Below are 22,330 nucleotides of genomic sequence, written 5' to 3' on the forward strand. Positions count from 1 at the left end.
GAGAGACCCATAGTTGCATCTAGATGGCCGCTTACAAGCTTTTAAGACCCCAGTTGCTACTCACCAAAGTAGGGTGTAGAATAATGTTTTGTGTAGTATGGAGTGTAATGTCCTCTGCCATCATGGCCCTAAGCCCGCATGTCCAGCTACTTATGTCCTCAGGATAGATGGCTGTGGCCAAGAAACCACCACAACCTTGCCTTTTATCAGCTCTACTATATATCCAGACATTTTTATAGCACTTACAAATTTGCATGTAGAAACATCATCTGCCAACCCTATATATTGTCATGGGCATACTCCCCCCTGCCTAGACATACCTGATCATTCAGCCTGTCCACCCATCTATCCATTTGTAGATCAATGCTTCCCATCACTGACAACGCAGTACTGTACATGCAAAAGGGTTCATCTTTGTTTGTACCTCCCATGTACCTCTCTGTGTCTTCCTCTTCTTCAGTGCCAGTGTGTTGATAACTCACTTTTTGTACATTGCCCTTCCCTTCACCAAAATCAATGCTTGCCTCTACTTATCTAGCAGTGTTCCCTCCCCTCCCCTCCCATCCCTAGTAACCAAAAAAGAAAGCTTGCTTCCATATATAAACTGTTTTCTTTACTTTTTACAGTACTGAACTAATACAATATTTCTCCTTCTGTGGTAGACTTATTTCACTCATGATAATGTACTCCAAGATCACCCATATTATGTGCTATTTCACAGGTTCTGCATCATTCTTTAGTGTTGCATAGTGTGTCAGTGTGTGTGTGTACCATAGTTTGGTTATCCATTCTTCTGTTGATGAGCACTTAGGTTGTTTCTCTTTGCTATTGTAAATAGTGCTGCGATGAACATGGGTGTGCAATATCTGTTCTTGTCCTGGCTCTCACTTCTTTAGGATATATACATAGTAATGGGATTGCTGAAACAAATGGTATTTCTAATTGCAACTTTTTAAGGAATCACCACACTGATTGTCAAAGTGGTTGTATCATTTTACTGTCTCACGAGCAGCTTATGAGAGTCCCAATCTCTCCACATCTTCGCCAGCATTTGTTATTTTCTGTCTTGTTGAACTGTATAATAATAAAGTGCTGGGATGAGATGGTGGTACCTCATTGTTGTTTTGACTTGCATCTCTCTAATAGCTAATGATTGTGAGCATTTCTTCATGTGTTTGTTGGCCTCCTGAATATCCTCTTTGGTGAAGTGTCTATTCATGTCTTCTGCCCAAGGGTAACCAGTTCTTGTATATCTTTCCAGAGACACTTTATGTACGTATAAAGAAAATATGTATTCTTTCCCTACACATTTTTACCTTTATACTAATGGTAGCGCCTTCTAACATTTGTCTGCCTTTACTTTTTCACTTTAGCTCTAGCTTGGCGATCATTCCCTATCAGTACATAAAGAGATTTCTGACTTCTTTTTATGGCTGCATAGTGGTCCACTGTGTGGCTGCACCATATTTTATTTACCCTTTCTCCCGTGGATGGAAACGTAGGTTATTTCCAGGCTTTTTCTATCGTAAACAATCTGCAGACCCTGCACATTCGTCATTTCTCTCAAGTGCAAGTATATTATGTTGGTGCTTTCCCCTGAAGATTCAGACAGGTTCTTGAGCAGAATATTTAGGAGAGAATAGAGTGTCCAACCCTATTCTCCTCTCAGCTGTTTCTCTATAGGGCTGCTCCAAGGCAGGACAGGATGAGGTAGGTCCAAGTAGAACAATGAGGGGCAGAGGCACCCTACAGGATGAACCAGGGAGGGTCAGGACAGGAGGGACAAGATGAAATTCTGTGCTGTTGTACCAAGTCACCAGGGACAGGGTGATGGTGTACTCTTTGCTTTGCCCTGGAATGAGAGGAGGGTGACCCTGCTCTGACCACTGAAGGGCAGAGGAGAGAGCTGGTTGGGGCTCTTTTTCCAAATGAGGTGCTCATGCTGCCTCAGCGTGTGGGATCTCCTTCTCTGCTGAGAGCCCTTCCCTGGGCACCCAGCCCACATGCCGACAGTGTTCCTTTACCTGGCTGCCCTGCAGGCTGGGTCTTCTAGAGAGACCATATGGGAGAGTGGGATGGAGCACTGGCTCTGGGCCTGGACAGCCTGCGTTTGAATCCTGGTTGTGCCTCTTAGAAGCTGTGTGTCAGGTGATTATTAGATGGAGATTTAAAAAATAATTTAAAAATTTTTAAGTATTTTTGGTGTAGTAGCACAGGCATTTGACTGGTAACCAGAAGGCTGGTGGGTCAAACCCACCAGCCACTCCTCAGAAGGAAGATTGGTCAATCTACTTCCTTAGAGATATCACCTCAGAAACCCAAGGAGAGGTTGCTATGAGTCGAATTGACTCGATGGAAGTGAGTTTTTTTTCTTTTTTTTTAAATTAATAAAGAGTTGGCTATTTAAATGGAGTTATATAAAATGTAAGGAAACACGTGGGGCTTGACCATGGGTCAGGGGATAGTTTGGGTGGTGAAGATGAAAGTCAGCTTCTCTAACTTCTGGTCAGGGGCAACTGAGAATTTCCAGCTCATAGAATGCCATTCTGTGAGGGCTCTGAGGGCTCATCTCATCCTACCACCTCTTACACTATTGAGTTGAGGATGCGACTGGTCAACATGGAGAATTAGCCACAAAGCTGGAGCCTGAACAAACATCTCTAGACTCTCAGTCCAGGGAGATTGAAGAGTCTTTTCAAATAAAAGAAATAGTCTAAGTCCTGTTGTTGTTGTTGGGTGCTGTTGAGTTGATCCCAACTTATAGCAACACTATGTACAACAGAACAAAACACTGCTTAGTCCGCTGCCATCCTCACAATGCTTGCTAAGCATGAGCCTATCATCACAACCACCATGTCAGTCCATCTTGTTGAGGGTCTTTCCTTTTTTCACTGACCCTCTACCTTACCAAGCGTTATGTTGTTCTCTGGGGACTGGTCCTTTCTGACAACATGACCAAAGTATGAGAGATGAAGTTCTAGAGTAGGTAGGAAATCCCTAAACAAAACTCTGCTTGAACAGACAGGGATTGGGAAAGGGATGTGATTTTAATGAAGATTAATTCATAAACACAAAACCTCCTAGGGATTGTAAGGAATTTAGGGGTCTTCAGGCTGTGTAAGCCTCCTAGGAGGGAAGGCAGAGGCGGAATGGGAGGAATGGCTGAACAATGACCTTCACAGTGGCCTCTCCCATCCGGTTTGCATTATTTTTATTAAAGCCCTAAATCAGTGGTGCTAAGTGGCTCCTGTTTTAGCTTCTCAATAGGAATGAGATTTAAAACCAGTGGGATGGCGGTCTGCCGGTCTGCTGGGAGATGTAGCAGTGACATCACTCATAATGCATGAGGTGGGCTTCCTCACACCCAATAGGGGCAGTAGGTTCACTGCAGGACTGGGATGAAAGACGTCTAAGGAAGGGCGCTTCTCTGTGGTGAATACCATCTGTCCCAGTACGTGGTGGGCACCATCTGCCCCAGCCATACCCTCCTTAAAGTGGTGAGTTCCTGACACTCTGTCTCCATCCTGCTTCAGATCCTAGTATATGGAAGTCCTCAGGAGGTTTATCATGTGGAATTAGGGTGAGATGTGGGCTGGGGAGCAGGGAAGGGTGGAACCAGCACTAACACATGCAAGTTCCGAGGAGGCAGATTTCAGCTCAGTAAGGCAAAGAGCTTTCTCATCAGAGTTATTCATAAATGTTATGGGCTTCATTGATTGATTCACTCATGCATTCAACCAATGTTTATTAAGCTTCTACTCTGCGCTGGAATGATGACAGGCCTTGGGGAGATGATGAGGAGCAAGCAAGACAGAGAGGCAGCATCATCCTTTCCGAGAGCTCCTGATCCATCATTGAAGACAGTCATCCAAGCCGTATCAGTGGTGTGCTCTGGTGAGGAAGGGCAGGTGCTAGGGGAAATGGATCAGGAGCATCTAACCCATTGAAGGTAGCTAGGGAAGGCTTCCTAAAATAGAATAGGCTCATGCTTAGCAAGGATTGTGAGGATGGCAGAGGACTGAGCAGTGTTTTGTTCACACTGACGGTGTGACCTGAGAGCTGAGTTATCCATGCAAAGAGGAGGGGGCAGAGTGTCTCTAAGACTGAGAACAGCATGGAGAAAGGCCCGGAGGTGGGAGAGAGCCTTTCTTACTTGAGGATGTGGAGGCAGTTGAGTGGTTGGAGCAGAATGAGTAAGTTCCCTGCTGATTTCTGCGTCTCTGTAGAGGTTTAGTGTGGGGTATGGGAGGAGAGGCTCTGAGCATTGGAAGGGAGGTGGGAGGGCAGACTCTGTTATTACTTGGCCCCTTCTACTCTGGGACACTGTGGTTCTGAGTGCCCGCTAAAGTCCCTGAGTTCAGCATTTTCCTGTGTTGAGTGTGTTGCCTCCTCTCAAATCAATGATGACAAGAATAGTTGGGATGTAGGGGGCCCTGGCTAGGAGCCCACTGTGCAAAACACTTCACCTCATTTAGCCCTTATAACCACCTTTATATACGTAATGTTATTGATCCAGTTTTACAGATGAGACGCTGAGGCATCCTGATATTTGAGTAGTTTTAATTGGCTCAAGGATACATGGCTAGCTGAATAGAACAGGTGATTGAACCCAGATCCATCCAACCTGAAAGCCCACGGCCTGGGGCCGCCCTGATGGAGAGCACAAGATGGACATCATCTGTCCATCTGTCCATCCTCTCAGCTCCTCCACTCTTTGGGCATCTGTCACTGGTGGCCATGAGAAAAGGCCAGCTCCTTCAGGAAAATCAGGACACAAGGCAGAACCAGGGGACCGTTTTTTAAATAGGGCATTAAAAAATGCTCGACAAGCTTCATGTTTTGCTTTCCTTGTAGGTGGTGAGGATCAATTTCCCAAAGAAAAAAATCAATCAGTTGGAATGTGTCTTTCTGGAGAAAGCCTGGCATCTGTCAAATGGGGAAAAAAATACCCAGAAAAAAGATTTTCTTGGGTCGTGTGCTGGGGTTTGCTGACTCAGGCCGTATGCTCCAACATCATTAACAAGTTGAAAAGCTGTTGCTCCTTGCAGGAATGCAGGATTGGTGGTTTGAACAGCTCAGCCGGGGAAATCCTTTACAAAGTAAGGAAGGCAGAGGGTTCCAGGAGCCATCCACAAGCAGACCTGGGGCCCACAGCATTGATTAAGGGAATTGACTGCTGCTCTAGGGCTTTTATCAGACCCAGCAGTTGGATACGATTACTTTCCATGAGAACCCAATAGCAACATTCTGACAAGTTGGCAATTTTAATTGATAAACAATTATTAATGGTTAAACCATGTTGAGATGAGCCATGCAAGGCAGGCTAATATCTTGAGGTGTTATTGGTAGAGATGCAAGTGAGGCCCCCAGGGAGTTTACAATCTGACACTGGCTTTTGATGATAGATGGCCTCCAGGGCTCTAGACTGGAAGGGGGAGGCCCAAACCCCAGGATGAAATCCTTCTTCTTGGGTTTTGGTGAAATAGTCTTTGTCTATTAGCTGGAAAGGAGTGGGATTTTTCTAATGAGCATTTCACTGTCCTACTGTGGGAGGTTGGGGGCTTGGCTTTGCCCTGATCTCTTAGCTGAACTATTTATTCACCCCTACCTGGTAGGCATGGCCCACATGAGTGACAGACAGGGTTCTGGATGATGTGTCATTGGTGGTGGAGGGGGAGGTATGTAGAGATCCTTTATAGGTTCAGATACTTATTCATTCATCATATATTATTACACACCTGCCATGTGCCTGGTGCATGCTAGGTGCTGGAACATGAGGATGAGCTAGAGAGGCCCATTCTATGACTTTATTCAGCTTAAAGGAGACAGATGTGAAATGGATGTGGTAGAAGCAGAGAGGAGGATACCTAACCCATCCTGGAGGCAGGGAGTGGACAGTGTAGTCAGGGAAAGCTACCTGGAGGAAATGGCATCCAAGTTAATGTGAAAGGTATGCAGAAATAAGTGGTGGAATTGGTGGAGAGCTGGATTATAGATTGACTTAATCTTGCAACAAACATATGAGGTAGAGGACCATTGTCCCCATGTTACATATGGGGAAACTGTGGCCTAGAAAAGTTAAATAATTTACTTGGTGTCACACAACCAAGGAAGTTAACAGAACCAAGACTTGAATCCAGACAGCCTGGCTCACAAGTCTGTTCTCTTATTTCTTCACCATCCTGCCACATAAGAATCAGAGCACAACACTTGTCACTCCACTCACAGTTATCTGAGAGGGTCCTGAAAGTGGGAGTGTTCCCTGTGGTGCCCCAGGCTCCTGTAGAATAGAGGAGGCCCTTTGGGGGAAGGGGCCAGGAGTAGGTAAGGGGAGTAGTTGCTGCCTGGGAGTCCTGGGGGTAGGGCAGGGCCTGGCCATTTCTCTATCCTGGACTCTTCTCCAGCACACAGGAGATGCTCAGTAATCATGTGTTGAGTGAATGCATTTGCATAAATAAACAAAAGGTGCACAGGGACAGGGGGACATCAGGGTGCAGTTTCTCCCTCCTCATCCACTACCCCTCTTCCAAACTAACAGTTCCCTTCAGAAACATGACAAATCATTCCCCACTTAAGAAATGGCCTCATAGCTGGGACTTTGGCCTCCTTTCACTCCATGCTCCCCTTCTCTGAGAATTGGAAAGGGATATGCAATTCACCAATGAGCTGGACTGTGTCTGCTCCCCCTACCCTGGCCCTGAAATTTCATTTTCCCGGTGCTCCCAGGCCTCCCTGCCTATCTCCAGTGGATGAGGAAACAGGAAGTTAGCTTCTACTCATTTCCAGGTCGTACTTAAACCATTGACTCATTCTCTGAGCTAGAAACAAGCCTAAGAATGCTTTGGGTCCATGACATCTCAGCTCCCCTGCCCAATCTTGGAAGAGGAATATAAATAACAACAGCAACAAAAATAAAAGCGATAGCAACAGCTGTAACTAACATCTTGTTGTAGTGCTTTGAATGAATGACCCTATTCACTCTTTGCAATAACCCACTACCAATACTAGTTGTCTTCGAGCAGATTGGGACTCATGGTGAACCCATGTGTGTCAGAATAGAACTGTGCTCCATGGGGTTTGCAGTGGCTGACTTTTCAGAAGCAGATAGCTAGAATTTTCTTCCAAAGTACCTCTGGGTGGCCTCAAACCTCGAACCTTTTGGTTAGCAGCTGAGCATGAACCATTTGCACCACTTAGAGATTCCAGTAACCCTCCAAGTATAAAGCACTATGATCAATGTCCATTTTACAGATGAGGAAAATGAGGACCAGAGATGAAGCTCAAGGACCATAGCTAATAAGTGACAGAGCAGAGACCCAGGCTTCTAAATAATGCTACTCCTCCGAAGAGTAAAAGTCAACAAGGCATGGACTGAATTAAAGATGAGTGGTCACATGCCAGCTTGGCAGGTTGAGTGGGGGTGTCGCACTTCTGTCTCCCCTCCTGGAGCCTTTTGTGGGCCTCCCTAGGACCCTCCACTCAGAAGAAGTGGGGCCTTCAAGTGGGCAGACCCCAGACCAGGAGAGCTCTTGGCCCTTATTGTCCTTTCAGTTTATCAGGCCTACAGGTGAAGTGCTGCTTTTTTTTTTTTTTTTTTAATTGACTGTTTCAGGTCTTGGAGCCAGATGTGGCCACAGCAATTAAAAGCAAGCTCTAGACATGCTGAGAAAAGGGCCAGCTGCTTTGACTCTTCCTAGCTGTGGAGGGGACTCAGGGCTAGTAATTATAGAAGTATGAGTGATATATATCTAATGAATTATTTTAGAGCACCCCTTGGTGGCTCCCTGAACCCCCTACACACACACACACACACACACCTCATATACTGTGACCTTGGGCATGGCAGTATCACTCATGCTAAGCGCGTCACGCAGAATTGGCACTTGGGCCTACTTGGATGTAGGTCATTTTATTTCCAAGCTGAATCAAATAACAACTTGATCTGAGGCTCCTGCCAAGAATACTAATGATGGACTGATCAATGTGCTCTGGGACACTGGGTAAACTGGGTCCAGAGAAAGCTCTGGAAGCCATATGCCATTAAATTTTGGGAGGCCACCACCTTCTCTCCCGGACCCCAAGCCTTTTGTTACAGCTAGGTGCTAGGCTAGCTGGCCAGGGAGCATTGTCTTTATTTATCTTGACCTTTTCATGTAAGTAATTTTTATAGTTCCATTAACTAGTAAGACCATTTGCAAACCGCCTAGAAAAATATATTACCACAAACACCTCCGGGACTTCTGGGTCGTCTAGGGTGGAATGCTAATAGAATCAAGAATTGATTCAGAAGTTGCACATGAGAGAGCTACAGCAGACTGGACTACCTTTGGTCAGGGCAGAGGCAGTGTTACCTTAGCAGTTGGTTTGCAGAGGACACCCCAAGACTGACTCAGTCCCCTTTGCTTAATGCCAAAATCATGGTTTGGGGCACTGGGCAGCTGATGCAAGCTCATACTAGGCCTGATGTCCTGGCCTCCCATCTGCACTCAGAATACATTTGTTCCCTTGCCAAGCTCTGTGCCTGCATCTGTGGACTGGATTTTCCTCACACTTGGCTTAAATCAGCCAGCCAGAAAGTCAATAGTGCTGCAGTGGAGCCATAGACTCCCAAAGCTGGAAGGAACATTTAGACCATGTCATCCAACCCTTCATTTCACAGACAGAGAAACTGAGATCAGAGAAGGAAAGGGACTTGGGTAAGTTCTCATAGCCCTCCTCCCATGAAAGAAGTGAACGAAAGAAGTCAGTGAAAGATCTGGAGCTGGAACTTACTTAACTTGTGGTGGTTAAGAGCAGGCTTTGTATCATCGCATATATGTGGGTTCAGGCTTTGGCTTGGCCACTGGATCAGTTAGGGTCCTAGCAAGAAGCAGATAACGTGTTGAAGAGGATAATTGTGGAGGATTTAATAAATGATTATTTATTAAGGTGTGAGAAGAGATAAGGGAAACTAACAAGAGATCTTTCTCTCCTGCTTAAAAACAAAGAGATACTCCCATTCCAAGACCTGAAGAAACCTTTTGGGACCTTTAGCTGTAGAATGGGCCACGCAACAGGACCTGTGGCCTTGGTGGAAAAACATCACTACCTTACTACCACCAACCACAGCCCTGCTTTGCCCATCTTCTGCTGGTATGTCCCATTGGTTGAACCCATTCAGAAGCCAGAGAGCAATGAAGCTCATTATTGCTATGTATGTAGGTCAGCTTCTCAGAGCAGAGAGTAGAGAGGAGAAGGAGCAAGAGCCCATCTGGAAGGGCAAATGGAGACCATCTAGCACATACATCTTGAAGGGGTAAAATTGGTTCTTGCTCTGTTGATATAGAAAGCACAGATATACAAGCAATTGTTAAACAGATATACAGTCTATCTGGTATTAGAATTTCGTGGGAGGAGAGCGATTAAGAAAAAAATGTCTAAAAAGGCTCATGGGAGTGAGACAGTAAAGGAAAAAGGTTGAGAAACATTGAGCTAGCTCCGTCTCTTGCTAGCTATGTGAATTTACACAAGCTATTTGACTCTTTCTGTGGTTTAGTTTCCCAGTAATAATACCTGCCTCAGAGAATTGTAAAGCATGAACAGGGCAGTGGATGGGCAGTGCCTAGCACCAAAAACAAAAAACAACCTAAACCCACTGCTATTGAGTCAATTCTGACTCATAGCAACCCCTATTAGGTTTCCAAGGCTGTAAATCTTTACTGAAGTAGATTGCTTCATCTTCCTCCCATGGAACAGCTCAGCTGGTGGGTTTGAACTGCCAGTCTTCTGGTTAGGAGCCAAATGCCTTACCCACTGTGTCACCAGAGCTCCTTAGTGCCTATCACAGTGCCTACCAAAGAGAAAAGAGGTATCATTTGGCTTCTTTTCCTCTTTTTCACTCACCACACAGCTGTAGTGTCTACTGGAGCAAGACCTTCGATTGCAACAGGTTGTTGTTGTTGTTATGTGCCATCAAGTCAGACCCAACTCATAGCAACCCTTCCTTGGGTTTCCAAGGCAGTATCACTACGGAAGTAGATTGCCCCATCTTCCTTCTGAAGAGTGGCTGGTGGGTTTGAACAGCTAGGCTTCTGGTTAGCAGTCAAGTGTTTTAGGCACTACGTTACCAGTGTTTGTTAATTCATCCATATTCCTTGTCCTCAGCCCACAAGAGGAAAGAGAAGGCTAAAATAAATGCTGAGTCAGCATGCATGGCTGCTGCAAGGTTATGCTTCCCAGCTTGATGGCTCTTGTTCCTTTGGAAGGACTCAAAGTCCCACTTTAGAAAGTATGATGGTGTCATTTGGTACTTCCTGGGAACTTCTTGGCCTTATTTTATGGTCGGGGTATACTGGGAGTGAATAAGAAGGAAAGGAAGGGACTTTAAAAGTCCTATAGTCCAGTTTTCCACCAAAGCAGGAACCCCCTGTAGCAGGAGGAGGGCTTTTAAAGCCCAGATTAGAAATATTTTAAGCTTTGTTGCTATTGAGTGCCACTGAGTCAGTTTTGACTCAATGTGACATAGTAGAACTGGCCCATAGAGTTTTTGTGGCTGTCATCTATATGGAAGCAGATCACCAGAACTTTCTCTCACAGAGCAACTTGGTGGGTTTGAACTGTTAACCTTTTTGTTAGCAGTCAAGTGCTTAACCATTGCACCAGCAAGGCTCCTTATTGTAGGCTTTGCTGACCATTAATATCTGTTGTGACTACTCAATTATGCCATTATAATGCAAAGGCAGCCATAAACAATATATAAACAAATAGACATGACTGTATTCTAACAAAACTTTATTGACGAAATAGGCAACAGGTGGCTTGATTTAGTATGTGGGCCATGGTTTGCTGATACCCGCCCTAAAACATTTGTAGGTCATGTCCAAGGAGCCCTGGTGTTAGTCCATTCAGGTGTCAGAACGTCTTGCCTTGGGTTAGGCTGACCTTTCCCCTTTGTCACTTGCACTCTGTGGTCCCTATTCTGTCTGAGACTGTGTGGCTCCTGCTTCAGCCTGTCAGCTGTTCATGACTCCCCTTCTCTTCTCAGTACTTCCTTCTCCAGGCTAAACATCTGCCTTTCACACAATCCTCATGTCCACATCTTTTGGCCCTGGCTTGTCAACATCTCCACCGAGCATTCTTGGGGGGGGGAGGGTTGAGCAGGATTACAGCTCCTGTTGATTGTTAGCTGAATGGGACTTTAGATGTCATCTGAATTGTTTTTAGCTGCCGTCAAGTCGATTCCAACTTGTAGTGACCCCGTGGGTGCAGAGCATGACCACTCCATGGGATTTTCAAGGCTGTGAATTTCAGAAACAGAGCACCAGGCCTGTCTTCTGATGTAACTCTAGGTAGGTTTAAACCACCAATCTTTGAGCTAATAGTTGAACACTTAACCATTTGCACCACCTAGAGACTCGTTCATGTGGTCTAATCTCTCTTAATAGGTGAAATTGCAGGCCCAGGAGAGGAAAGTGAATTGCTTGAAAGCTCTGAGATAGATTCTGGTAGATGCAAATCAAGGTTTCCTACACCCATAGCTGCACTTTTTCTATGATCCTACACCATCATCCCTCAAGACCCCTAATCACTCTGGTCCCACAGGGCCAGAAACAGTGGGAGCCAAGGGACAAGGTCCAGAGATTTAGTGACTCATCAGTGACAGCTGAGGCCAAGGTCAAGGAAGACAACCACATCCTCCCTTTGGCACTCTCTTGGGGCAGCTGAATATAAGACCCACAAACATTGAGCACTTACTGTGTACCAGGCACCATGAAGGCTTCAGAAAGCTGATGAAGAAATGGTTTCTGTCCCCCAGGGGCTAGAGTTCCTCAAAAGAGAGATAGGTGCCAACATAGCTCACTCCTTCAAGGTATGTTGGGGTGGCCTATGATGACAGAGCTCAGGTAGCATGTATGAAAGTCCCAAGCACCAGACCTGTCACATAGTAAGTGCTCTGAAAATGGTAGTGCACAGGAAGTGACTATAAATTATAACAACTGTCAGCTGTCTTAGATGTGAAATCTAAACCCCATTGTGTGTGTGTGTGTGTGTGTGTGTGTATGTGAAATAATAATTATAGCTCATGCTTATTAAGCATTTACTATATACCAGGATCTGTTGTAAGTACTTTAGATATATTATTTCACTTAAATCTTTGTAACAACCCTATGAATTAGGAACTATTATCCCCATTTTACAGATGAAGAAACTGAGGCACAAAAGGTTAACTACTTTGCTCATTGTCCTGTCATGATTGGCAGATCTAGAATTTAAATTTAGATCATCACATTACCTACCACCTTGGCCTCTTTCACCAGGGTAAAGATGGAGCTGCTTCCAATAGCACTGTCTGTCCCCAACCAGGAATCTGCCAACATGTCCCTGCAGACTGCCTGTTGTGTGTCTAGGATGTCAGTGTAGACTGGGAGTGAGGGGAGCAGTGTGTGTACAAAGTATAAAAGAGGCTCAAGTATGGCAAGGACCCTGCCTTCATGGGAGGAGGCTTATATTATAGCTGAGAAGCCTCTACTAATAATCAAAACCCCAAACAAACCCCATTGCCATCAAGTCAATTCCAATTCATAGACACCCTATACCAGGTGTCATGAAGTCAACTCTGACTCATGGCGACTCCATGTGTGTCAGAGTAGAACTGTGCTCCATAAGGTGTTCAACGGCTGATCTTTCAGATGTGAATCACCAGGCCCTTCTTCTGGGAAGCCTCTGGGTTTACTCAAATCTCCAACCTTTCTATCAGCAGCCAACTGTTTACTGTTTGCACCACCCAGGGCTCTATTAATAACAATAGCAAAGCTCATACAACGTTCACTATACCACAGGCCCTGCTCTGGGCACTTTATCACACACTCACCTGTGAAGCCTGTCCTGTCACTGCACCTCCTTGAACAGATGGGGGTTGGCACACAGACATGCAAGTAACTTGCTGAAGGGCTAGAGCTGCTAAGTGGCTTTGCTGGGTCCAGACCCGGCATTCAGGACACAGTCTGTGGTCTTACCCTTGCTACTGTACTGCTTCTTGCTAAAAATGCTTTTAGCATTCCAGGATGTTAGAAGATAAGACAGGAGAGTGCAGGGTTGGGGGCAGCCTGAGAGAACATCACTCAGATTTCTCAGGGAGGTCTTGAGAGGGTATGCCACAGTCACAGCTCTGACTCCCTGTCCACAACAACAGATGGGCAGGCAGCAGTGGAGAGAGGGGCTCGACAAAATGCCCACATTTAGTGTAGGAGGCAGAGAGGAGGGAGGCCAGGGTGGCAGATCCCTAACGCAGTCCCTCCCAGGAAACAGCTGGCACAGGGCCTTGGGTCAGAACTGAGAACCTGCTGCTCTAGGGGCAGCTGCTGTGTAGTAAAAGCCTTGGGCCGTTAGACGGAAGGTGCCCACTGCTGGACTCCACCTGAGCCTGGAGTAAGAGTCAGCCTTCTGGGAGGGTCATTCAGGATGTGGCTTATCTCACTTCTGTCCCTCCTCTGGAGACTCTTCCCCAACGCCCGGCCCCCACCCCACCAGGCATATAAACACATAGTGGCCCAATTGCAAAAAATGGCAATTGGAGCCTTGGGTATTGCTATCAATATTTCATGCCTCAAACAACACTGTCTAAACTACACCTATGAAACATGAATGGATTGAGGTTTTAACAAGCAAATAGCCCAGGCATAATACGAGGGTGATGAGGAGGGGAGAGGGACAATGAGGAAGAACCACTCACCACACCCCTGGAGTCAGGCCCAGGGTTTACGGAATAGGTGTCCTCCCCACTTGTAGGGTCACTGGGGCCAGTGTGCTGAGCATGGGACTGAGCCAGAGTCTGTGTCTGCAGTCTGAGGCGACTATGTCTGTACTCTGTGGGGAAGTGTTCAACTGACTGTCCACCAGGTCTCTGGAACTTTGGGGATCTAGATACCAAGGGGAAAATAAGTGTGGAGCTTAATCAGAGTACTCAAAGGCCCCTCCTCACCACTGGAGGGAGGCCAGTGATTCAGGCCTCTGGGGTCAGAGAGCAAGAGAGAGAGGAAGGCTCGGGTCCTGGGTGGTCTTTTTGGATTTCCCTCCCTCCTCCCTGGAGTTGCTCAGCCCTATCCTACTGGGCACTCAGGGTGTTGAAGCAGCTTCTCTGTCCTGGAGAGCCCTCACCAACCCTCCAGAGGGGCGGCTGTGGCACCCCTATGCTTGTCCCTCTGGAGTGACAGTCTAGACCCTGAGCTGTTTGGGCAGGGGAGGAACCCCAGCCTGGGGTGATGTGAAGGTCCCACACTACAAGGCATTTCTCACCTCCCTCAACCTTCAAGGCCTCTGTCTACAGAAGCCTTATCCCCAGGCCCCTTCCTCTCTGGCTCAGAGGTCATACACTGTCCAAGAGGTCACAGACACTCAGGCCTCAGTTTCTCTGTATATAAAACGAAGGGGTTGGTCACGACTTCCTCTGAGGTCTCTTATAACCCTAATAGCTCGCAGGTTCGTGATTCACCACTCTCGGCAGAAACCCCACGGAACAAGGTCCTACTCTCTGCAGTAAGACAGCAGCTGAGAGTGTCAGTGAGCTAATGTGACAAGGTGAATGAGATGGACCAGTGTAACTCAGACAGCTCAGATGGGGAACATGCTGGGATCTCTGTCTCTAGGGAGTGGGCATGAGAGGAGGGGCAGCCAAGGCTAGGACTGGGCTAAGGGGCTGGCTTCTATAGGGGGTCAGAGGATGGACACCTGGTGTCCAGTGTATACTAGGGGACATTGACCCATTTGAGCTTGTTTGGAAGGTCCAGTGGGAAGAAGGGGAGCAGGAGTGACAGGCTGGGTAAGCAGTTCATTATAGCTTTTAGTGGAGCTGGTCTCTGGGGTCAGGGGTCCAGCCTGGTTCCCCAGTGAGAGATCGATTAGCTAGTTGGCCCCACCTTCTCCCTGGGGCTCCAAGCTGGATGCTGCCAAAGTCTTCAGCACAAACATGAACCCTCCCTGAAAAGAGGGTACAAAAGAGAAGAACTCAGGGCTCTCCAAACATTCCCATCATAAACATGCAGGGAGCAGGTTGGTTCCAGACCTTTGGCCAGGAGGGGTACATAAAATGGCTCTTCTGGGGTCTGCCTTGCATGGTACTGGCTCCTGGCCTGAGCAAAGCTGAGTTAACAGCTTCAGGACCATCATTTGCATTTGGGAAGACCCCACCAACCATAAAAGAGAACTTTGCTGCAACTACTAACCTAAAATTTGGTAGTTTGTGCCTCCCAGCAGTCCACGGAAGAAAAGACTGGCAATGTGCTTGTTAAAATTACAGCCAGGAAAACCAACCGTATGGAATAGTTCAGCTCTGTAACACATGCGGTCACCATAAGTTGGAATCAACTTGATGACAGTGGCCTAGTGGTGGACATTCAGGCGGTGCCCAGACAGTTGGCATGGCAGTAGGTTGGGTGGTTGAAAGCCAGTGGCAGCCCATTAAAACTTACTATAGGGGGCCACCTACTTGCCAGCCCAGGCCAGCTCTGGGCCAAGAGAAAGTCTGTAGTTGCTTTCAGAAAAAGGTGCTTCATCTTCTAAGAAATTACAGGGTTGATGATAGCTGCTGATTTCCAGAGGTTTCAAAATTGGTGGGGGGTGGCACAGGGAGGTTTTCTGTAATCCTCCACTGATGGATTAGATGGTGGGGCAGATCTTGCATGAGCAAGGGATGACCTTGAGAAAATGTGGATTCTGTCAAAGGGAAGAGAGAAATAATCTCCCTTCCTCAAACTGCTGCCAGTAAGCCTTCCCAGTGCTGGAGCAGTTGACAGAAACATCACTGCTGTTGCCTCCCGACCTGGGAGGCTGTAACATTTGACTGCGTGATAAGAAATTGCCAGGCACTTTCTAATTACAATTATCATCATCGTGGATGTCTTTCTTAATTACTTTCTTATAATTAGCTGTTGCTTTTTTTCCCCAGCATTTGTGTACTTTGCAGATTTGCTGACATTTGAGAGCCCCAAAATAGGGACATTTGGGGAGGAGAGGAGAAAGGTGGGGGGAAATGAGAGGAACTTGGTCCTTCCCAGTAGCCTGATACATTCCAGGGTCTTTGCAAAAAGACATTGGGGCAAGTTGAAAATGGAAATGACAGGTCATTTCCTGAGCTGATAGGGAAATAGCCAATGGATTTAAGGGTTGGGCTTTGTGGAGGGTCTCTAAATATTAAACCCTGGAGGGAATATTCTTGAAAAGCCACCAGGGCTACTATTTCTTGGGTTTGGGTGTCATTTTAAGAAACGAGGCTGGGATGAAGCACACACTTCTTGGATCCATGTTGGAGTTAATTAAATGACTTCAGTCAGGAGTAGCTTGATTTTCCCCAAAGCGGTGATGCTTTCAGAGCATCCCTGGGCACCAGGGAGTTGTTACAAAGTGGTTTATGCTCCTTGACCTGATGGTTGTTTTCACTGTTTGTTCTGGTTCTTCCTCCCTCTCTCCTGTCCTCTGCAGCCCTGTGTACGGAAGAGTGTGTGCATGGCCGGTGCGTTTCCCCGGACACCTGCCACTGTGAGCCCGGCTGGGGAGGGCCCGACTGCTCCAGCGGTGAGTCTGAGGTCTGCGGGGGTCAGGAGACCCTCTGGCTCTGATGTGAGAGGGGGCCATGGTGTGTGCAGGCTGAGTTCTTGTGTGTCTGGATGGGGTGACTCTGTATGACTGCTTCAGAGAGCATGGCTTCATGGAAGAGGCTTTACTGCTGTGTAGTACATGATGGCACCTCTGGAGATGGAGGAATCTGCAGGGGTGTGAGGTAGTGGCTTGTGGGGACCCATGGGGGGCTGTTGTGTGTTGTATTTGTTGAGAATTGTGGAGTCATCTGTACAATTCTGACTTTTGATGGAACACCTTTAGATATGGTCTCTGGGAGTTGAAAGATTGCAGACCCAGGAGGTTACCATGGTCTAGGGCTGGTTTTTGGCTTTGCTGATCCAAACGTTCAGTTATGAGGTTGCCCATAGAGGCTCAGGGATGACTGATTTATAAGATTAAAGAGCACTTGGATCCTCTGTGTCCCCAGTGGTAGAAGAATGGGACAATCATCAGGGCAGGTCACTGTGTTCCTACATCTCTATGGGTAGACAGTTCACAGAAGGTCTCCTAGTGAGCACAGAATGCCAGCCCTCCAAGTTAAGTGAATACTTTCAGGGCTGACCCAGTGGCCCACATCAACATGGATTATCATCTTTATGGTGGGGCTGGATTGACCAGAGGGCAGGGTGCACCTGGATGCTGGTCTGAATGCTCTCTGCCAAGAGCCTAGCTGCGGGCACAGCCTTCCTCTTTGGCTCCTTTTCTCCAAATAAAGATCAGTCTCTTTGTGTTGGCACACTTTTCGGTCCATGGTTGGGTAACGTCATGATCTTGTTTGATTTTCAGAGAGGCTTGGATTAGTGCTGCAATCCAAATTTCTTCCTGCTTTGAGCTGGGATAGAGTCTGTCTTTCTATGGTGACTTGAGCAGATAACTGATTCATTATTTACACTTCCTTGGGAGCCACCTCTCAGTTCCCTATCCTACACTGACTACAATGGCCTTGAAAAATGGGAGAGGAAGATGTTGGGTCTACGTTGGCTCAATGTCGTGCTCTTGTCCTTTCCCACTCACTCTGCTGGGGTGGAAATAGCTACTTACATCCTTTTCTCAAAGGTCCTAACTGTCTACCCAGAGCATAAGAATGTACTGGCCAAGCCAAACCATTGGGTAAGTGGTATTGTTTTTAATTTGGGTGGTTATTTTGGCACAGGGACCTCAGGATCTGTACCTTAAAGACTCTCTACAATGCATTGAAACCACTATGGCCTTCTGCCTCCACCTGTCATACTTCTTTGAGATAGACTGTAGCTGAGAAACAGGTGTAGATACTCCTCCAGACAACAAAAGTAAACCTAGAGGACACATGAATTAAAGGAATGTGTTAAACCCATCTTTCTGTGGACTTGAACTAGTTACTTTCCCATTTAACAATTTATGCACAAATTATTCCATGACATTGGTTGCTATCCCTGCAATTCACACTCTTCCATTTCCATCCTGCCTTCCCTGTTTCCATCCCTCCAGTTCCCCTGCCCCTCATCTCGTTTCCCTACCTTCTCATCTGCCCGTTTAGTCTCTATAGTTGATTATTCTAAGAAGCACATTCTTCATGGGTGTTCTTGTTTATTATGTAGGCTAATCTATTAATTGGCTGAAAGGTGACATTCAGGAGTGACTTCAGTTCCAGGTTAAAAGGGTATCTTAGGGGATAGTCTCAGGGGTTCCTCCAGTCTCTATCAGTCCAGTAATTTTGGTCTTTTTCTTTTTTTTTCTTATGAATTTGAGTTTTGTTCTACATTTTTCTCCCATTCTATCTGGGACCTTCTATAGTGTCCCTGGTCAGAGTGGTCAGTAGTGGTAGCCAGGAGGAGACTGTGGTTCATGTTGGTCATTTGTCCTATGGACTAATTGTTTCTTTGGGTCATTGGTTTTCTTCACTCTCCTCTGCTCCACATGGGAAGAGACCAATAATTGTATCTTAGATGACCACTTGCAAGCTTTTAAGATCCCAGACACTACCCATAAAACTAGGATGTAGAACATTATCTTCACGAACTGTATTATGCCAAATGACCTAGATGTCTCTTGAGACTGTGGTCCTTAGCCTTCAAATCCAATAACTCAGTCCCACAAGGTGTTTGGATATATCTAAAAATTTTCCATAACTGTGCCCCCTACATGCTCTATTATATTTATAAATATATATACAGCACATAGAAATATGTATATACAAATGCCCATAAGTATTCATATATAGGCACATGCATGTCCTCTCATACCACCTCCCATACCTAATGGCATACATATCTACCTATGTAACCACACACTAATTTTTTGTTGTTATTATTGCTGTTGCAGAATGTTATAACATTTACTGTAGTTGTCTTTTATTCTTGCATATTTCTCAGTGTCTTCATTTACCTTGGGCACATTGTGTTGACTTCCACTTACTGTAAATTGCCTTTCCCTTCACCAGAATTGGCACGTTTACTATCTAGTAAGTGATTCTCCCGCTCCCTCCTATCCCATCCTAACTATCAAAGAACATTGCTTTCTGTGTGTAAACCTACACTTGACTTTTTATAAAAGTGGTATCACACAATATTTGCCCTTTTGTGATTGACTTATTTCACTCAGCATAACATCATCCAGATTCATCCATGTTATAAGATGATTTGCGGACTCCTCATTATTGTTTATCATTGCATAATATTCTATTGCATGTATGTACCATATTTTGTTAATCCATTCATCCCTTGATGGACACTTAGGTTGTTTCCATCTTTTTGCTGTTGTGAATAATACTGCAATGAACATGGGTGTGCATGCATCTATTCTTGTCACTGCTCTTATTTCTCTAGGATATATACCTAGGAGTGGGATTGTTGGATCATATGGTATTTCTATTTCTAGCTTTTTGAATAAACACCATACCATTTTCCATAGTGGTTGTACCATTTTAAAAATCCCATTAGCAATGTATAAGAGCATTTGTTGTTTTCTGTTTCAATAAATCTTTGATGAAGAAATCTCTAACTGGGATTAGCTGAATCCTGTTGGGACAGCTACGCTTCCTCCTCCCTATTATAATGCCAAGGGCAGCCTGTTGGAGGTTGAACTATAGCTCCAGCCCTGGGGCCCCTGAGTGAATATAAGTCAGTGCAAGTTTGTTTACTGCCTACTATATGCTTAGGACTGTGCTGGGCAGCAGAGTGAGGCCTGGTGGGTCCTTCAGGTTTCTAGGCTAATAGAAGAGATGGAAAGAAGGTGACACTTGATGAACAAGATTAGACAGTTTAGAGTAGGTCTTACTCCCAGAGTGAGTTACCAAGCATGTAGAAAAATAGCTTTGTTACTTTACAGTACAGAACTTGGCTGCCTAATTTCATCACCGATCTCAGTCACCAGATTGGGTGCTGAGCAACTGAGATGTTTCTTCAAATTAAAAATCCATTCTCATGGGTTGCGGAGCCACCACCATTCTTGGTTCTACTTAAGGCATGTACCACCAAGCCCAAGGGAAGTTCTAAAAGATGGGCTCCAACCCTGTTTTGAGAGACAGTGGCACTGAATTAAGGAATTCATAGATTCTTGCTTTTAAGACGATTCAGAGCATTGAATGCTTGGTGCTCCTGCAAAGAACTTTCCAACCTCTGCTTGAATGCCTCTAGTGATAAGGAGCTTCCTGACTCCTGTGGAAGCACACTCATTGCTTTTAGATAACTATCTCTATTTGGTAGAACACTTTCCTTTCTATTGACTGGAAATCTATTTTCTATTGGTTGGTTCTCACTCATAATAAAGGCCAGAGCAGCATGATTGACCGTCTGACCCTCCATGCCATGTCTGCAGTTTCTCCAAAGGAGATCATTTTAAACAGGAGCACAGATTGTGTATGTGAAGATGCTCATCTCAGAGCAGTTGATAATAGCCATTGAAGCCACACAGAAGAAAAACAGAGCCCCCTCCCGTGGGCCAGTACTTCAGGTATTAGAAAACAGTTCTTTCCTTCCTTCCCAAGTTTTTCCTCTTTCAGCTCCTTTGTTTCTCATGTGATATGTTCTGAACTGCCTTTCCTGTCTGGTTTCCTTTCCTCAGAGGTGGTCTTTATCCCTCTTATGCTATCATCCCCAGGTCTGATGACACGACTGCAGACTTTATCTGACCAATGTGGAAATATAATAATGGAGACCGCTAGGCAGTAGGCTCTTTATTCATCTGTCAGTTTGTCATACTATGGTGGTTTATGTTTTGTGATGCTGGAGCTATGCCACCAGTATTTCAAATACCAGCATAGTTACCCATGGTGGACTGGGTTCAGTAGAGCTTCCAGACTAAGACAGACTAGGAAGAAGGACCTAGCAATTTACTTCTGAAAAAATTGGCCAGTGAAAACCTTATGGACAGTAGTAGAACACTGTCTGATATAGTGCTAGAAGAAGTACCCTACAGATTAGAAGGTGCACAGAATACAACTAAGGAAGAGCTGCCTCCTCAGAGTGGAGTTAACCTTAGTGGTATGCATAGGGTAAAGCTTTTGAGACCTTCATTTGCTGATGTGACATTACTCAAAATGAGAAGGAACAGCTACAAACATCTATTATGATCAGAATGTGGAATGTACAAAGTAGGAATCTAGAAAAATCGGAAGTTGTCAAAAATGAAATGGAATGCGTACAGATCAAACATCCTAGGCATTAGTGAGCTGAAGTGGACTGGTATTGGCCATTTTGAATCAGGCAGTCATATTGTCTACTATGTTGGGAATGACAAACTGAGGAGGAATAGCATCACATTCATTGTTAAAAACAACATTTCAAGATCTATCCTGAAGTACAACGCTGTCAGTGATAATAGCCACATGCCTACAAGGAAAACCAATTAATACAACTCAAATTTATGCACCAACCTCTGCTGCCAAAGATGAGGAAATTGACGATATTTACCAGCTTCTGGAGTCTGAAATTGATCAAACATGCAATCAAGATGCATTGATAATTACTGGTGATTGGAATGTGAAACAAAGAAGGATTGGTAGTTGAAAAGCATGGCCTTAATAGAAATGACACGGGAGATTGCATGATAGAATTTTCCAGGGCCAGTGACTTATTTCTTGCAAGTACCTTTTTTCAACAACATAGATGGTGACTATAGATGTGGACCTCACCAGATGGAAGATACAGGAATCTAATCGACTACATCTGTGGAAAGAGATGATGGAGAAGCTCAATATCATCAGTCAGAACAAGACCAGGGGCTGACTTTAGAACAGACCATCAATGGCTCAAGTACAAGTTTAAGTTGAAGCTAAAGAAAATTCAAATGACTCCACAAGAGTCAAAGTATGACCTTGAGTATATCCCACCTGAATTTAGAGAACATCTGGAGAATAGATTTGATGCATTTAACACTAATGACCAAAGACCAGATGAGTTGTGGGCTGACATCAAGGACATCATGCATGAAGAAAGCAAAAGGTCATTAAAAAAACAAAAGATGAAAATGAATGTCGGAAGACTCTGAAACTTACTTTTGAACAGAGAATAGCTAAAGTGAATGGAAGAGATGATGAAGTAAAAGAACTAAACAGAAGATTTCAAAGGGTGGCTTGAGAAGGCAAAGTAAAGTATTATAATGAAATGTGCAAAGACTGGGAGTTAGAAAACCAAAAGGGAAGAACATACTCAACATTTCTCAAGCTGAAAGAATTGAAGAAAAACTTCAAGCCCCCTAGTTGCAACATTAAGGGATTTTTATGCGCAAAAAATTGAATGATGCAGGAAGCATCAAAAAA

General features: G+C 45.3%; 1 protein-coding gene across 1 annotated transcript in view; it reads left to right on the forward strand.

Annotated features, from left to right (window-relative positions):
• MEGF11 (multiple EGF like domains 11) overlaps window positions 1–22,330 on the forward strand; it is a 306,691-nt gene that overhangs the window by 38,898 nt on the left and 245,463 nt on the right. Inside the window, exon 4 of the mRNA XM_042783088.1 lies at window positions 16,456–16,548. Within this exon, the coding sequence (XP_042639022.1) occupies window positions 16,456–16,548 (93 nt within the window). The remainder of the gene's footprint in view (window positions 1–16,455; window positions 16,549–22,330) is intronic.

The sequence above is a fragment of the Orycteropus afer genome, unplaced genomic scaffold (genome assembly GCF_000298275.1).
Source record: "Orycteropus afer afer isolate SDZICR_OR568_19922 unplaced genomic scaffold, OryAfe1.0 scaffold00015, whole genome shotgun sequence".
Lineage (NCBI taxonomy): Eukaryota > Metazoa > Chordata > Mammalia > Tubulidentata > Orycteropodidae > Orycteropus > Orycteropus afer.